The sequence below is a fragment of the Dipodomys ordii genome, unplaced genomic scaffold (assembly GCF_000151885.1).
Source record: "Dipodomys ordii isolate 6190 unplaced genomic scaffold, Dord_2.0 Scaffold46, whole genome shotgun sequence".
Taxonomy (NCBI): Eukaryota; Metazoa; Chordata; class Mammalia; order Rodentia; family Heteromyidae; genus Dipodomys; species Dipodomys ordii.
Genome location: NW_012267262.1, coordinates 12,017,125 through 12,033,046, shown reverse-complemented (window position 1 = coordinate 12,033,046; position 15,922 = coordinate 12,017,125). Strand labels below are relative to the sequence as shown.

Here is a 15,922-nt window from a genome sequence, read left to right as displayed (position 1 = left end):
TTGACTCAGGAGCAAAAGCAATACAATGGAGCAAAGGCAGTCTTTTCCAATAAACAGTACTGGAACAACTGCACATCAATATGCAAAACAGTTCTCTAGAGCCAGGTCGTCCATACCTGTAATCCTAGCTCTTGGGAGGCACAGGTGGGAGGGTCTAAGTGTACAGCCAGCTTACATAGTGAGACCCCGCCTCAAAATAATAATAATGAGCCGGGTGCCAGTGGCTCATGCCTGTAATCCTAGCTACTCAGGAGGCTGAGATCTGAGGATCGAGGTTCAAAGCCAGCCCAGGCAGGAAAGTCCGTGAAACTCTTATCGCCAATAAACTACCAGAAAACTGGAAGTGGTGCTGTAGCTCAAGTGGTAGAGTTGTAGCCTTGAGCTGAAGAGCTGAGGGACAGCGCCCAGGCCCAGAGTTCAAGCCCCACGGCCAACAAAAAAAGATGATGATGATGATGATGATTTGTTTCTAGATGCAAAAATAATCTGCAGCCTTAATCTTTGATACTTAAGTGTCTAGTGCTCAAATTAACAGAATTGGGAAGCTGAACAGAGAGTCAAGCAGTGGGGAGCCCAGATGGGACTTGGATTACAAATTCCATCACAGAACATCTATCCCCAGTCTTACAGTGGGACTTTCTGGAGGCCACCCTCCTGCGCTGTGGCCTCCCTGTTTGCCTAACATACCTGCCTCATGTATGCAGGTAAGCTTGTCACTTAGCTGCTCGAACTCATTCAGTGGGCCTCATACAGGGAGTCCAGGCCCTTATCTGCCAGTGCTCTACCACTTGAGCCACAAGCTTCTAGCTTTTTGCTGGTTAATTGGAGATAAGAGTCTCCTGTCTCATGAACCTTTCTGCCTGGGCTGTCATTGAATTGCGATCCTCAGATCTCAGCCTCCTGAGTAGCTAGGATTACAGGTCTGAGCCACCAGCACCCTGTAGAAAGAAGTTTTTGAGATTTCCAATCTCAACCAGTAAACTGAGTATGGTTGCATACGTCTGTCATCTCAGCAAGCAGGAGGCATAAATAGGAAGATTTTGAGCCAAAATAGCCCCAGGCATAAACATGAGACCTATTCAAATAATATCTAAAGTAAAAAGGGCTCAATGCTGCAGAGTGCCTGCCTAGGAAGTGTGAGGCCTTGAGTGCAAAACCACAGTGACCTCAGAGAGGTGAAGTAGCAAAGCCAGAGTCACATAGCAAGTAAGTGGCAACACTGGGTTGTTGAACCTTCTTGTCTATGACCCTAGCAAGTAAGTGGCAACACTGGGTTGTTGAACCTTCTTGTCTATGACCCTAGCAAGTAAGTGGCAACACTGGGTTGTTGAACCTTCTTGTCTATGACCCATGCTCTTAAATTACCTGAGGAGTGTGCAGGTTGAGTTTGGGAGCACACTTCAGTGCAGTGCATGTCTGATGGATACACTCATGTTCTATTAATAACCACCTTGGCCATGTGCCCTAGGCCTTGTAAAAACTTGTGTTGGTTATGGATTCCTGGCCATTTTCATCCCTCTGTCCAATGTGGCCTTAAACCCCTTTTCCTCCGCCATTGCCAGTCTAGCAGCACTACTCATAGCAAGCAGCCTCCCAGGACTGTGGAGACCCCCATACTTCAGACCTCAGCCCAGAGCAGCCAATCCTGCTTGATTGGAAACCACTCCTTGTTCTCAATGACCAGAAAATGTTGCGCCCTGCACAGATACCGCATGGCTGCGGAATGATCCTATCGGTCCAGAGCAGCAGGAACACAGCTAGGCCTGAGTGTCAGCAAGATACTGTGGAGGGCCTCCCGGACATGTAGTCCCTGAGTCACCCCATGTGGGCACAGGGCTGAGTCTTAGGTGAAACATGCAGACAAGCCTTATCTCTGATTTCCATGAGTACGACTCACTGAAGTAAAAAAGGATGGGAAGCCAGGCACTGGGGCTCACACCTGTAAATCCTAGCTGCTCAAGGAGGCTGAGATCTGAAGATCTCAAAGACAGCCCAGGCAGGAAAATCCATGAGACTTTTATCTCTAAGCCAGAGCTTAGAGCTATGGCTCAGGTGGTAGAGTGCTAGCCTAGAGCAAAAATGAGTTCAGGGGCAGTACCCAGGTCCTGAGTTCAAGCCCTAGAACCAGCACCAAAAATAAGTGGGAAGGAAGGTTGTTGAAAACACTGCTCTACCCCAGCATGGAGAGAACTAGCCTTACCTTGGTGGCTGTGAGCACCCATAGGGAAAAGGACTGGTATTGGTGAGTCTAACTCTAACTACCTAGTGTCATCCCCATTCTCTGGTTCTCTATAATCTTTGTGAGTATGTATGTGCTTATTTGACCATTGGTGTAGTGTCAATGCTGGGCCTCACCCTTTCTGGTCTCTCACCCTTGCTTGGCTTTATGCTCAAGTTTAATGCTCTTACCACTTGAGCCACATCTCAACTTTTGGCTTTTTATTAGTTAATTGGAAATAAGAGTCTTTAACAGACTTTAATGTTTGGACTGGCTTTGAACCATGATCCTTAGCTCAGCCTCCTGAGTAGGGAGGTGGCATGAGCCACCAATGCCTAGCTTTTATTTTTATTTATGTCTTTATTTTGCAGTGCTGGGAATGGAACCCACAGCTCACGTGTGCTAGGCTAGCACTGTACCAACCAGCTCTATCCCCAGCCCTGTACATGCCTTTTGAATGTATTGGTTTGTACAAAAGTTGACCCCCTAGCATCCTTGAGTTATGGGAATTAGTGTGGGGCGAGGAAAGCACTGACAAAGGACCATGGCCATAGGGTGAGTTTTCCATTCCAAGACTTGTGCTTCCAGGGTCATTCGAGTTCTTGCTATTTTACATCAATCCTTTGGAGACAGGCCACCCAGAATCTCTTAAAAAGTATTCAAAATAACACAGGATCTTTTTCCACAGGAAAAAGCTCCACAGTTCAGAGGTTGGTTTTTCTGCCCCACACTGCCTGGTATTGTGACTATTTGCTACATTTCCAGAGTTCACATTTAGGTTTCATTTCCTGAAAGTGGTCTACAAGGTTACTCTGGCTTTATTTTACTTTCTTGCAAGGAGGGGAAAGAGCAGTGAGCAGATTGCATTTTTATTGAGTTTTTGCCACACACACACACACACACACACACACACACACAGAGGCAATCTTACCATCTTGACCAGTTTGTTTTTTCCCAAGCATTCTGTAGTTATCTGAGTTCACCACAGAACTGATACTACCTTAACCACAGAACTGATAATACCTTAAAGGAAGGAATTTCCCAAATGCTATGGAGCCAGTACCGCCACCAGGGTCACCTGCACTGTCTTGTTATGGCCCCTCTGTGTCCCTCACTACCCATTCCCTGCTTGAAGGAAATGGAGAAGCCAGCTGGTGGGGGAGGGGGAGAAGGCGGGGCCCCAAGAAACACAAGCCCACCATTCAGAATAAGGTTTTCTTTTTGCCACAGTGTCTTAGGAGAAGGGGGGACACTGGATAGGAGTGTGTCATACTTTGCCAATCTTCTATCTTCCCTGGGTCTCCTGGCCACCAACCCCCGAGGCAGTCATAACAGAGTTATTATTGTACTGTGTAACGCTGAGCTATACTTCACTGGAAAACCACCTCTCACTGGTGGTGGTCTGATGACTTAGCCAGTATGAGGTATTACCCAGAGTGTAATTATGATTTGCTTTTTATTTCCATACCTGAGATGGGGAAGGAGGAGGGGCAAGTGTTGGTGGCATGGTTAGCACTTGGGAAATATTCTGTTCTGGGTTTAAATGAAGAGCTATTTGGTGCAAGTCTCCTGCAAGTCTGAACTCCATGCCATGAGAGGCAGTATGACATTCAATAAACCAGTATGGGCATCCATGTCAGACATGCTGACCTGAATCTCACCTTGGCTACTTCATTTCATTTTCCTTTTTATTTTGCCAGCACCGGGGTTTGAATTGAGGGCCTCCTGCTTGCTAGGCTGGCATTCTACCACCTGAGCCATGCCTCCAACACTGCTCTGCAGGTTAATTGGAAAGAAGGGGTCTCAAGGACTTTTTATTTTTGCCCAGGTGGGCTTCAAACAGACATCCTTCAAGTCTCAGCCTCCTGAGGAGCTAGGATTACAGGTGTGAGCCACCAGTGCCCAGCTCACCTCTGCCATTTTCTACCTGTGGAGTTAGCCAAAGGACCTAGCTTTATTTCTTTTTTTAAATTGTTACTGTAAAGGTGTTGTGCTGAGAGGTTATAGTTACAAAAGTCAAGTAAAGAGTAAGGACCTGGCTTTCTGAATCTGTATCCCTCACGGACCAAGGAGGGCACCATACTAGTAGTTTTTTACTGCTCCAGTGTGTGTAGGGTTCAAATGCTTGTTTTCAGCATGGAATAATGAGATAATATGATAGCTAGCTCCTTTTTATTGGCTCATAGTTAATAATTGCTCTCTGGACTCAGTGTAGATACCACCCCCACACCCACATGTACACAAGTATACACACACACACACACACACACACACACACACACTCCCCATCTCCCAGCATTCTTTCCTCACTTGAACTCTTGAGCATTGCAGTACAGTGGTCCCATGTTGAGATGATCGGTTTACCCAGGAAACAGCTATGCTTCGAATTAGTTTGGGTGAGTCATTTTTCCATAGGTGTCTGTCCTGTCTTGGGCATATTTCACCCCACTTCCATGCTTCTCTCTTTATTTCCTTCATCTTCCTCTTAGCTTCCACACCCATGCCCCAACCTCTGTGTTTAGAATGTCATGACAAATACCATTTGGTGAAGCTCTTCAGAATCTACTGTCCTTACCTCTCATGTTGGACTCTGAAAGACATTCATGTTCAATCTTCCCGTACTTTGTTCTGGAATGACTCATACACAGCAACTGGCACTCCACGTGTTGTATATAAAGGTCCAGATCAGAGAGCAGAAACACCTTTTTTAAATGGATTGGATTCTGTGGGCCACTTGGAAGCCATACTGGGGCAATATGATTTTTCCTTTGAGATGCTTATGGATTGAACTCCATCTGTGCCTACAGCCCTTATGAAAACTAGTGGAAGTGCCCCTGCCCCATGTGTTCCTTGCAAGACAGTAAAAATAATCCTCTGCATGCCGGTCTTCAATTCAAAGAAGCAGGACAGGCATGGATCTCAGCTGCTTTGGCAAGAGAGCATCCTTGAGACCAGTGGCCAGTAGGTCTTGTTTTGGGGATGGGAGAGAGTTGGGTCAGGGACTTGAAAGATGTTTGGGCCTACTGAACAGATAGAACATTTATAACTCTGAGGAGTGCACAGGTAATGGTTTGCTGAGTTTAAAAAATAAAAAGCCTTGATTTTTTTTTTTTGATGAATGCTCAGAAACACTGAACTACATGCCAGGTGTGGTGGTTTATAGCTATAATCCCTGTACTTGGTAAGGAGGGGAGGGAACCTAAGCAAAGATCAGGAGGGAGAGTTTAAGGCCAGCCTGAGCTATAGCAAGACCTTAAGTTGAAAAAAAAAAAGCAAAAACTAAGAAAAGTTGAACTACAAACTTGTTCTGTTTTATACAGAATGTGTCTTTTTTTCTTATACTTAAAATTGTGTGTGTGTGTGTGTGTGTGTGTGTGTGTGTGTATGTGTGTGTGTTGGGGAGGTCTTATGTCTGTGAGGGAAATTAAGGCATAGGAACTAGTAGTAACCAACAGGTCTACCTTTGGGTCCACATCATGTTAGAGACTACATGGGTCACTCAGAGGCTAGAGCAGTGCTGGAGAGAACTTGAGACACCCTCAGATCAAGCCAGCGTCTTCACAGAGCAGTGGATGGAATCTCCATTGATTCTCTGCCACTGAAAGTTGCTTCGTTAACCCAGGGTGCTGCCCATCTATTCTTCACATGGCTGGGAGGAGGCTGTCAAGAAGGCCAGATGACCAAGCTTCTTGTCTCCATTCAGTGGCGCCCCCTCTGGGCGTGCATGGGAAATCACCCAGGCAGAAATCATTGTCCCCACCCCCACACCAGGGCCTAGAGAAGCAAGGATCCTAACATCATTACTGAGGCTCCTCCTCAGTAATGAAGGCTCAGAGGTCTCCTGTTGGGCAACCAGATAGAGAACTGAGAAAGAGGAGGAGGAAGATAGAGGAGGAGGTTTTGAGAAACAAAATAATGAGTTCTGAGATTTAGGGGTTGAGCAATCAGAATGAGAAAAGTTGAGTGGTAGAAGGTAGAGATTATGACTCCATATAGATAGAGACTTGTAGAAGTTTCCCAGACAGTTGGAGTGGGGCGCTGAGTCAGCATGAGAGGAAGGCAGAGGACAGCTCAATCACCATCATATTTCACATTTAGTAATTCACTTCATAGTAATGACCTGAGCGATGCACTTGGTTCTGTGTGTAGCGAGCAGAGTTCTGCAGGGATGGATTGGAGCTGAGAAGGAAACATTCCAGTATGCTTGCTTTCCTATTAAGACTGAGATGATCTATTTCTCCTAAAGACTTTACTAAATGGAAGACTATATATGTCCTTTATTTTCTTGTTTGTTGGGAATTCCTCTTTTGGGGAGGTAGGGAACCTTGCTTGGGAAGTGGGGGGTGGGGAAGGAGAAATCAAGGGATTGAGAGGAATTAGAATACAAAGAAAGTAATTTCTGTCTCCTTGTGAGCTGCAGAATATTTAAGATTGACATGGAGAAGTTTTGTTTTTTGGTTTTTTTTTGCTGTTGTTTTGGTAGGAGTAGATTTGGAATAAAAGCTGCAGAACTGCATTCTGGGAAGGCAAGTGAGAATAAAAAAGACTGCCTTCCACTTTTGGAGTTTCATGAGAGGCTTCCAGAAAACCTAGAGCTTTATTAAAAGTCCTAATTCTAGGTTTTTGGGTTCCCTCTGATCAAACCTCAGACCCCTCTCCTCCCAAGCATCCTAGATGTTTTCTTACCAGAAGGACCCAGAAGTCCAGGTTAGAGTGGCATTTCATTTGAACAGATTTCATTGGAGAGATTAAAGCTCTAGCCCCATTCACTTTTTGGGAACCTGGGCAACCTTGGGCAAGTCATTTAGCTTTGTCCTTGGACTTCTCATCTGTAAGGTGATGTCCTGGACTTAAATGTGGGAATACATAAGAAGTTGTTCTCACAGTACCTGGCACATAGTAAACCTTCAATTAAAAAGTCAGCCTGGCTGTTAATAATACTGATGGCTCTCTATCTCTCTTGCTAGAAAAATAAACTACAAAATAGATATTTAAAAATCTGTTAAACTAGATGCCAGTGGCTTATGTGTATAATCCTCACTGTTCAGGAAGCTGAGATCTGAAGATCACAGTTCAGTGCCAGCCTGGGCAGGAAAGTCCATGAGGTTCTTATCTCCTGTAAACTGTCAACAAAGCCAGAAATGGATATGTGACTTAAGTGGTAGAGTTCTAGACTTAAGTGAAAATGCTAGCACCAAGGCCCTGAGTTCAAACCTCAGAACTGGCACGCGCACATATGCATACATACACACACACACACACACACACATACACACACACACACACACCTCTTAAAAGCCAAAGGTCCTATGCCAAAGCTGTTATGCTATCAATTACTGTTATTAATAATAGGTGCATAACTATTTTTGCCACAGTATTGAGTGAAAGGCCCTTTGAGTGGTGATGACTGGGGAAATGGGGGCTATTATTAACAGGGCAGCCAGCTCGTGTTACTCCATCTATTGACATAATATTACTCTCTGGGAATCCTTTGACAAATCAGCTGAATGTCCAATTCCCTTGCCTAAGCACTGCAAATTTGATCCACATGTCTCCAGTGTTGTTTCTGGGGATGAGGAGGGGAGAGAGGAAGAAGAAGCAGGCTGCGCACAGACTCCTGCAGCTGCTTGTGGGCTGCCTGTGGGCTGAGGCATGTCGTTGGGTGGCTTTCTCCTTTGTTGTATATGTCTCAGTGCTCAGAGCCAGCTCTTCCTAGCGTGTTTGGTTACTCAGCTGTCAGGAAAATTTCTGCTTTAGAAAATGGGGCCTTGGTAGGGGCAACTCCACTACACACTCTTCCCCTTCCTCCAGCTGAAACAAAGCTTGGAGGACTGGCTTTGATTCAGAACCTTACAGAGTCAGTGCTGGTCTGATGGGAAGGCTGAGGGGAGGGGCAGGGAGGCAGGTCTCAGCCACTCAAGCACAGGATGCTGGGAGGCCTGCCTTGGGCAAGGGCAAACCTAACCAGCCCAAACCTGCCGAATGGTCAGGGAGGACATTGTGCCAGAATCTGGTCCCTTTGCCTGCCTCTCCAGAGAGAAATTCAGAGCTCAGCAAGAGGTGTCCGACACTCTGGTCCTAGTTTTACGTTCATTGCAGTCTAGGCTCACTTTCTAGAACTATCCCCACCCCAGTTTGCATCTCATCTTCTCTACCTACCTAAGCAGGGTATTCATACTGTCCCCCTGTCAGCCTCTCAACATTGAAACCAGAGCCTTAGCGCCAGTCTCCAGAGTAGCCGAAAGATAAATGACACAGTGTCAATAGCAGCCCATGTTTCCAGCACAGAACGCAAATAACAGCAATCACACTTAATAGAGGACCAATTCCCAGCCACGTGCTGGTGCTAGTGCTCAAGCAATAGTCTGGTGATTCAGCCCCACCTCACAGCAGCCCCATGAGCTGCTGGGGTGCAGTTGGGGGGAGGGGAAGGGGGGACTTTTGCTTTCTCTGGTTAATGGAGAGTGGACCAAATGGCTGCCCAGGATCACGCTGCTATTCACATGCCAGGACTGGAGTTCTGACCCCAGGCTTCCACCCTAAGGCCTTGTTTTATCCACTCTGTGATGCCAACCCATTACAGCCACTGTCCTTGTTGCACACCTCACCTGGGCACTGTGGAGATTACAACCCAGGCTTGGCCACACCCCAGAGGCTCTCTGGCTCTCTCAGTACATTTTAGATTGTTCCCCCAAAGTGACTAATGCCATTCCTCTGAGTCTCTTTCTTGAAAAATAAATTAATAATAAATAAAAGTTGGGTGGAAGGTGGGGGAGTTACCAAACATTAGGAACCCCTGCTCGGGGCCCTGGCCACAGTGAGAATTTCTGGGGCCACGTGCTCTTTATGACGCCATGTGTCATCTGAAAGCAGCACAAGTTTGCTTTTCTGGCCTTACTAAGAAGCCACACAGTGAGGCGGAGAGATTTCCAGCCCGTCTTCCCCTGGGATGGATTCTGACAGCTCTGCTCTCAGCTGTTGAAGTGCTAATGAGAAACACTAATTGGACTTGGCCAGGGGCTGGGCCACATCCCTTGCTTGGAGTAGTAAGGACAGTGTCCCTTTCCCAGTGGTGGCTCTCCTCTCCTCCCTGCTCCCCCACCCCCAGCCCTTTCTGGGCTTGAAGAAGCACATGAGAACATAGGGAAGTGAGAGGACTCCATGGGTGGAACTGGCCTTTGGGTGAACAAGATGGTCACTGACCTCTGGCCCAACCACTCCTGAGTACCATGACACAAAGCCAGCTCTACCTGTCACTCAGGACACCTTGTTCTCTCAGTCAGACATGCTATAATCAGTAGGTTGCCCACAAGCCTAAGTAGGCCAGTCCCTTGGACAGCTCCAGGAGAGGGTAGTCTCCACATGGGGAAAGCCCCAGCCACAGTGGGGCCTCTTTTCCCTCTGACCCAGAGTAAGAAGTCCAATGTTCTTAAGTCTCAGGGAGATCTGCCTCGTGACCCTGCTGTAGCAGAAGGGAAGGGGCTGAATTCTGCCTCCGACCACCATCACCACAGTGAGAATAACCTCTCCATCTTGCTTTCCCACAGGCGTCCTCTCTCTGCCTGCCTACTTCAGTCCCTACAATGGCGGGTCCCTGGGCCACGATGAGCGTGCGGACGCCTATGCTCAGCTGGAGTTGCGGACCCTGGAGCAATCTCTCCTGGCCACATGTGTGGGCAGCATCTCGGAACTGAGTAAGTGTCACCTCCACATCCAGCCCCTGGGCTAGAGCAGGGGTCTCAGGGAGAAGATAGGGCAGAACTTACAGCCTACATCCTGGCTGCCTGCTCTACATCTCAGGCCTTCTAAGAAAGCTGGATCCTTCTAGACCAACTGTGGCAGCTTGGTGGCTCACAGACTGTAAGGCATGGTCAGTCACTTGTTAATATGATTTCTAGTTTCTTTTAAAAACTCAGCCAGCAGCACCCTTATCATGGCCCTGCCAGCAATGATGGATGGGTGGGAGGCAAGCTGCAGTGAGGTGCGCAGCATGCAGCCCCTACTGCCACAGACCTGGATATCTTCACATCACCTGCCAGCCCAGAGAGCTCAGCCTTTCCAACCATTGCTCCTTCCCAAACCACACACACACACACACACACACACACACACACACACAGACCTGGATATCTTCACATCACCTGCCAGCCCAGAGAGCTCAGCCTTTCCAACCATTGCTCCTTCTCAAACCACACACACACACACACACACACACACACACACACAAAGCAAACTGCAAACTAGTCATTGGTGGCTCACACCTGTGATCCTATCTATTCAAAAGGAAGAGATCTGAGGATCATGGTTCGAAGCAAGCCTGGGCTGGAAAGTCTATAAGATTCTTATCTCCAATTAACTATAAAACAAACAAACAAACAAAAAACAGAAGTGGAGCTGTGACTCAAAGTGGTAGAGTGCTAGCCCTGGGCAAAAAAAAAAAGCTCAGGGACAGCACCCAGGCTCTGAGTTCAAGCCCCAGGTCCAGCAATCCCCCACCCCCGCCCCCCCAAAAAAGAACACAGCATCTGGCTGAAGCGGAGCAGGGGATACATGGTGGATCCTGCCCCCAGCCTCTAGGTGCCTTACAGGACCTCAGGGCCTGTAAAACAGAAATCCCACACCAAGTGTGCCCTCTCTTCATCCCAATTACTTAGGAAATAAAACATGGTACTCTGGCTCCTGATTTCTCCTTGCTCTGTAGAGATGATGCCATTGATGAGGGGGAGGCGTGCTCTCTTAGCAAGGGTCATAGCACCCCACATAGAGACAAGGGAGGTTCACTCTGCTCCAGCTTTCTCCATCAGCGAGTCTTTGTCATTTTCTGGAATCTGAACAGTGAGTGCTAAGCCACTCGGTTCCTTCCAGATGCAACTTCCTCCTTCTATTCTGTTCCCCCCTCCCAAGACAGGAAATGAAGGTGCCTGCTTCAAGGTCACAGGGACTTCCAGCTCCGTCTTTTGACAGCAGATAGACAGAGCACAGGGCTGCCTGGGTCTCCTGCTCCCCAAGGCCCTGCCCAGGGAAGTGGGCTCCAGTGTGTGGCTTGATCTCTTTTCTACCAAATGCCTCCTGGCTAGGGGGCTATCTTGGGGCCAGGCCATGTTTCCTGAGCACAGTGAGAGTCCTTGGGGCTCCATTCATTGAAGAGCGCCTTCATTTTACTTTGCTGCTGAATTTCAATGGAGCACTTAGTGTGCTCAAGGCACAGTGAAGCACCTACTCTATATCCCACTCAGTTCTCAGAACACACCCTAGAGATTTAGAAAAGGAAAGGAATTCATTCTCCCAGCTCAACCCTGCCAACAAGGAGAGCAGGGCTCACTTCTGAGGGCTCTGCTATTGCGGGCTTCCTAGATGTGGCCAGCAGCTCAGCCTTAGCTTCTCAGGCCTGTGGGGATCAAGATTGAACTCTGATTCTTTGCCCTTTCTCCCATTGCAGTCCAAGCCAGTCCCCTATGTAGGGGGCTTGCAGGGGAAGGGCTTGCCATCATTCCCTCCATATTGTTCTAGAACCACCTCGAGTTTGAGTTTGCCTCTTTTACCTCCCCCATGTTAGCAACCCTGCCCATGCCCAGGACATTTAAAACATAAATTGGACAGTGCTACTCATCTGCTCAAGTCCATGCTGTCCACACTGATGGCTTCCCAGTGCCCACAGCAAAATACCACCTCCTCACTGTGGTTGGAGACCTGATTTGCAATCTGGCTTCATCACCTACCCCATTCTTCTCTTACTTTTGGGGGGCAGGATGAGAGGATGGGATGAGGGGGTCAGTCATGGGCTTGAACTCTGGGCCTGGGCACTCTTTTGCTCAAAGCTAGTCTCTACCACTTTGAGCCACAGCACCACTTCCAGTTTTCTGGTGATTAGTTGAAGATAAGAGTTTCATGGGCTGGCTTTAAACTGTGATCCTCAGATCTCAGCCTTCTGAGTATCTAGGGTTACAGGCCTGAGCCACTAACACCCTACTTATTTTTAATTTAGTTTAATTGCTGGTATTGGTGCTTAAGCTCAGGGCCTGTGTTCTCTCTGAACTTGTGCTCTATCTAACTCCAGTTGCAGACTCTTCTCTTAATACCTGTATTCCAGCCACGAAGCCATCTTCCTAGCCAAGTGCCTTTCTGCCCCTGGGTTTTATTGTGTTGTTTTGTTTTTTGTTTTTTTGTTTTTATTTTGTCGGTCGTGGGGCTTGAACTCTGGGTCTGAGCACTGTCCCTACGCTCTTCAGCTCAAGGCGAGCGCTCTACCACTTGAGCTACAGTGCCTTCCGGTTTTCTGGTGGTTTATTGGAGATAAGAGTTTCATGGACTTTCCTGCCCAGACTGGCTTTGAACCGTGATCCTCAGATCTCAGCCTCCTAAGTAGCTAGGATTACAACCGCTGCCGGGCTGCCCCTGGGTCTTTGTACCAGATACTCTCTCTAACATTTTTTTCACCACTGCCCAAGTACATTAACCCTTTACTCTTTTAAGCCTCCATCTAAATGACTCTATATCCTATAGGCCTTTCAAAACCCTTCATTCCTCTATCTCCTCCCCATGGCATTGGCATGGCTATAGCTTTACTCAAAGCTCTGACCCCCACTTGAAAGATAAGTAAGTAAGTGAGATACTTACTTCTAAGTAAGACTGGTTACCTCTCTCTCCTCTGATGAGAACTTCAGCTTTATGAGGACAGAACCATGATCAGTTTAATTCACTGCTTTGTCCCAGGAGCATGAAATAGTCCCTGCCACAGTGCATAGCACAGCATGCAGTGCTCACTATGTGTACACAAATGTGTGTGCATGCGTGCACACCTGTGCATTAGAAGGAATACATTTTCTATCCTACCCAGAATATATCTCCTGAAATTCACCCAGGCTTGGTCTCACCCTGGCCCAGCCACTCATCAGGATCCAGAGAAGATCGCTAGATTCTTTCCAGGCAACAGAACAAGATAGGTCACACCCTGAGTTGCCGCCCCTCCCCTGAAACCAGAGGTTTTTGCTAACCCAGTGTGGAGGAGGGAGAAGACAGAGGCAGAGGCAGATATTGTAATTTTTCTCCGAGACTAAAGAACTTAATGAGGCTAGTGATACTTGGCACCAGGCACCTTGGACCTAAAGTTCACCCTGGGTTTTACATGCATTAGCTCTCTGCGCCCCGCCAAGACCAGCCTGCCCAGTAGGTTAAGCAGTTTCGTGGGGAGCTTAGATCCCTGTGTTTTGCTCTGTCCCTCTGTACCCATGAAAAAGTTAAAGGGAAGGAATAAGAAACAAACAAAACAAAACACTTATTTTTAAAGGCAGCCAGATGTGAGGGGCCTTATTTTGAAGACAGTGCTGCATTCCTGACTCTCGCCTGCTGTTTTTATTTGATGGCTCATAATGAGGGTTGGACAGACCAGAGTGAAACCTGCGAGCGCCTCTAATCAAGTCTTTCATGGTTAACAAGGAGTGAGGGCTTGTTTTCTTTCCTTGCCGGTGGGTGTTTCTGGGCTTCAGACCAAGGTTTCATTGAGCATGGGATCAATTGATTCTCAAGTGTAAGAAAGTTCCAGAGGCTCTGGGCACCCACCTGTGCTGATCCAAGATCTGGGCCCCGCCACAGCAGGGCTTTACTAACTAGCCATGTTTCAAGGCCAAGACTCTACTCTGTCACAGACTGAACATTATAGTAAAATATACGTAAAAGATAATAATAAAAAAAAGACATGTAAAGTACAAGCTCAACTTCATTTCCTTGGGGTTTGGACTGGGGCCTCACATTTTCTGGGCAAGCTCTCTACCACCTTTTGGTTTTAGTTTGTTTTCAGATAGGGCCTCAAGGTCTGTTTGTTGTTTTAATTTTTTATTGTTATTATAAAGATGATATACAAAGGGTTACAGTTATATAAGTCAGGTAAAGAGTATATTTTTTTGTGGACAGTGTCACTCTTTTCCTCTGTTTTTTTTCCCCCCTTTTGTTTTGTCTTTTAGTCAGTCATAGGGCTTGAACTCGGGGCCTGGGCATTGTCCCTGAGCTCTTTTTGCTCTTTTTGCTCAAGGTTAGCATTCTACCACTTTGAGCCACAGCACCAGTTCCAGTTTTTGAGTGGTTAATTGGAGATAAGAGTCTCACAGAGCCTTTTCTGTCAAGGCTAGCTTTGAACCACTATCCTTAGATCTCAGCCTCCTGAATAACTAGAATTACAGGCGTGAGCCACTGGCATCTAGCTTTGTGTGTGTGTGTGTGTGTGTGTGTGTGTGTGTGTGTGTGTGAATATTTTATGTTTTCTGGAGGGGGGGTTGGATAATGACATTCCTTCCCTGTTTTTATTTAAAGTTATGTTTTCTGGATTAAAAAATTATTATTATAAATGTGATATAAATAGGGTTACAGTCACATAAGTCAGGTAAAGGGTACATTTCTTTTTTTTTTTTTTTTTGGGTCCGGTCGTGGGGCCTGAACTCTGGGCCTGGGCGCTGTCCCTCAGCTCTTCAGCTCAAGGCTAGCACTCTACCACTTGAGCCACAGCGCCACTTCCAGCTTTTTTCTTTTTGATTATGTGGTGCTGAGGAATCGAACCCAGGGCCTTGAGCATGCAAGGCAAGCGCTCTACCACTGAGCCACCTTCCCAGCCCAAGGGTACATTTCTTTTTGGACAATGTCACCCCTTCTCTCGTTCTCTCCCAGTTTTTCTTTCCTGTCTCCACCCATAAGTTGTATAGTTCATTTTCAGCATAGTATCTAGTGAGTACCACTGCTACATTTGTTCACCCTTTGTCCCTTCATTTCTACAGGGTCCCGTGTTTTTAGTTAGACTGGCCTTTAACTGCCATCCTCCTACCTCTACTTGCCAGGTAGCTGGGCTCATAAGTGTGTTACCACCATTCCTGTCTTATTTTTAAACAGGTCTGGCTAACTTTTGCATGGCCTGCCTTGAAAATTCCCTATATCCACCTCTCAGGTGTCCAGGATTACTGACATGCACCAATATACCTGTTACAATCTCAGTGTTATCTAAAACATAAAATGATTCTTAGAGTACATAGACAAAATTATTCTGTCAGATTTGCTTTGAATACCTTTTTTTTAATTCACTTTCCATTTCTGAAATTAACTTGTGAACCAGTAACAATATCTAGATCTACTCTTGTTCACAGACCACACTTTCAGTGGCATTGGTGAGATGGATCTGATTTTGTGTATGGAAGGCAGAGCCCAAGGTTAAATTCACAGGCTAGTTTGCAGATCAGACATCATTGGACTTCTGTGCACTATTTCCTTGTGTATAAAAATGGAAATACCGCTCTTCCAAGGTTGATGGTAAACGTTAAATGAGATTTTGCCTCTTTTATGTATGTCACAAAGCTTAAGAAATAGAAAGTCCCAGGAAGGAAAAATTCCCTTAAGAGAATATCCAGGGCTGGGAATGTGGCTTAGTGGTAGAGTGCTTGCCTAGAATGCATGAAGCCCTGGGTTCAATTCCCTAGTACCATATAAATAGAAAAAGCCAGAAGTGGTGCTGTGGCTGAGGTGGTAGAGTGCTAGCCTTGAGCAAGAAGCTCAGGGACAGTGCCTAGGCCCTGAGTTCAAGCCCCAGAAATGAGAGAAAGAGGGGAGGAGGGAGTATTCTAAGCAAGATCCTTTCTTTTGTCATAAATGGATTCCGGAGCAGTGTAAGCTTTTAGATAAGTTTGATCCAAGTTTTCCACAGATACATGTGGTCATGGAGAAAAG

General features: G+C 46.7%; 1 protein-coding gene across 1 annotated transcript in view; it reads left to right on the top strand.

The window, feature by feature from the left end:
* The window catches only part of Abtb2 (ankyrin repeat and BTB (POZ) domain containing 2), a 163,518-nt gene that overhangs the window by 105,534 nt on the left and 42,062 nt on the right, over positions 1–15,922 (top strand). The window contains exon 2 of the mRNA XM_013019642.1: positions 9,766–9,912. Within this exon, the coding sequence (XP_012875096.1) occupies positions 9,766–9,912 (147 nt within the window). The remainder of the gene's footprint in view (positions 1–9,765; positions 9,913–15,922) is intronic.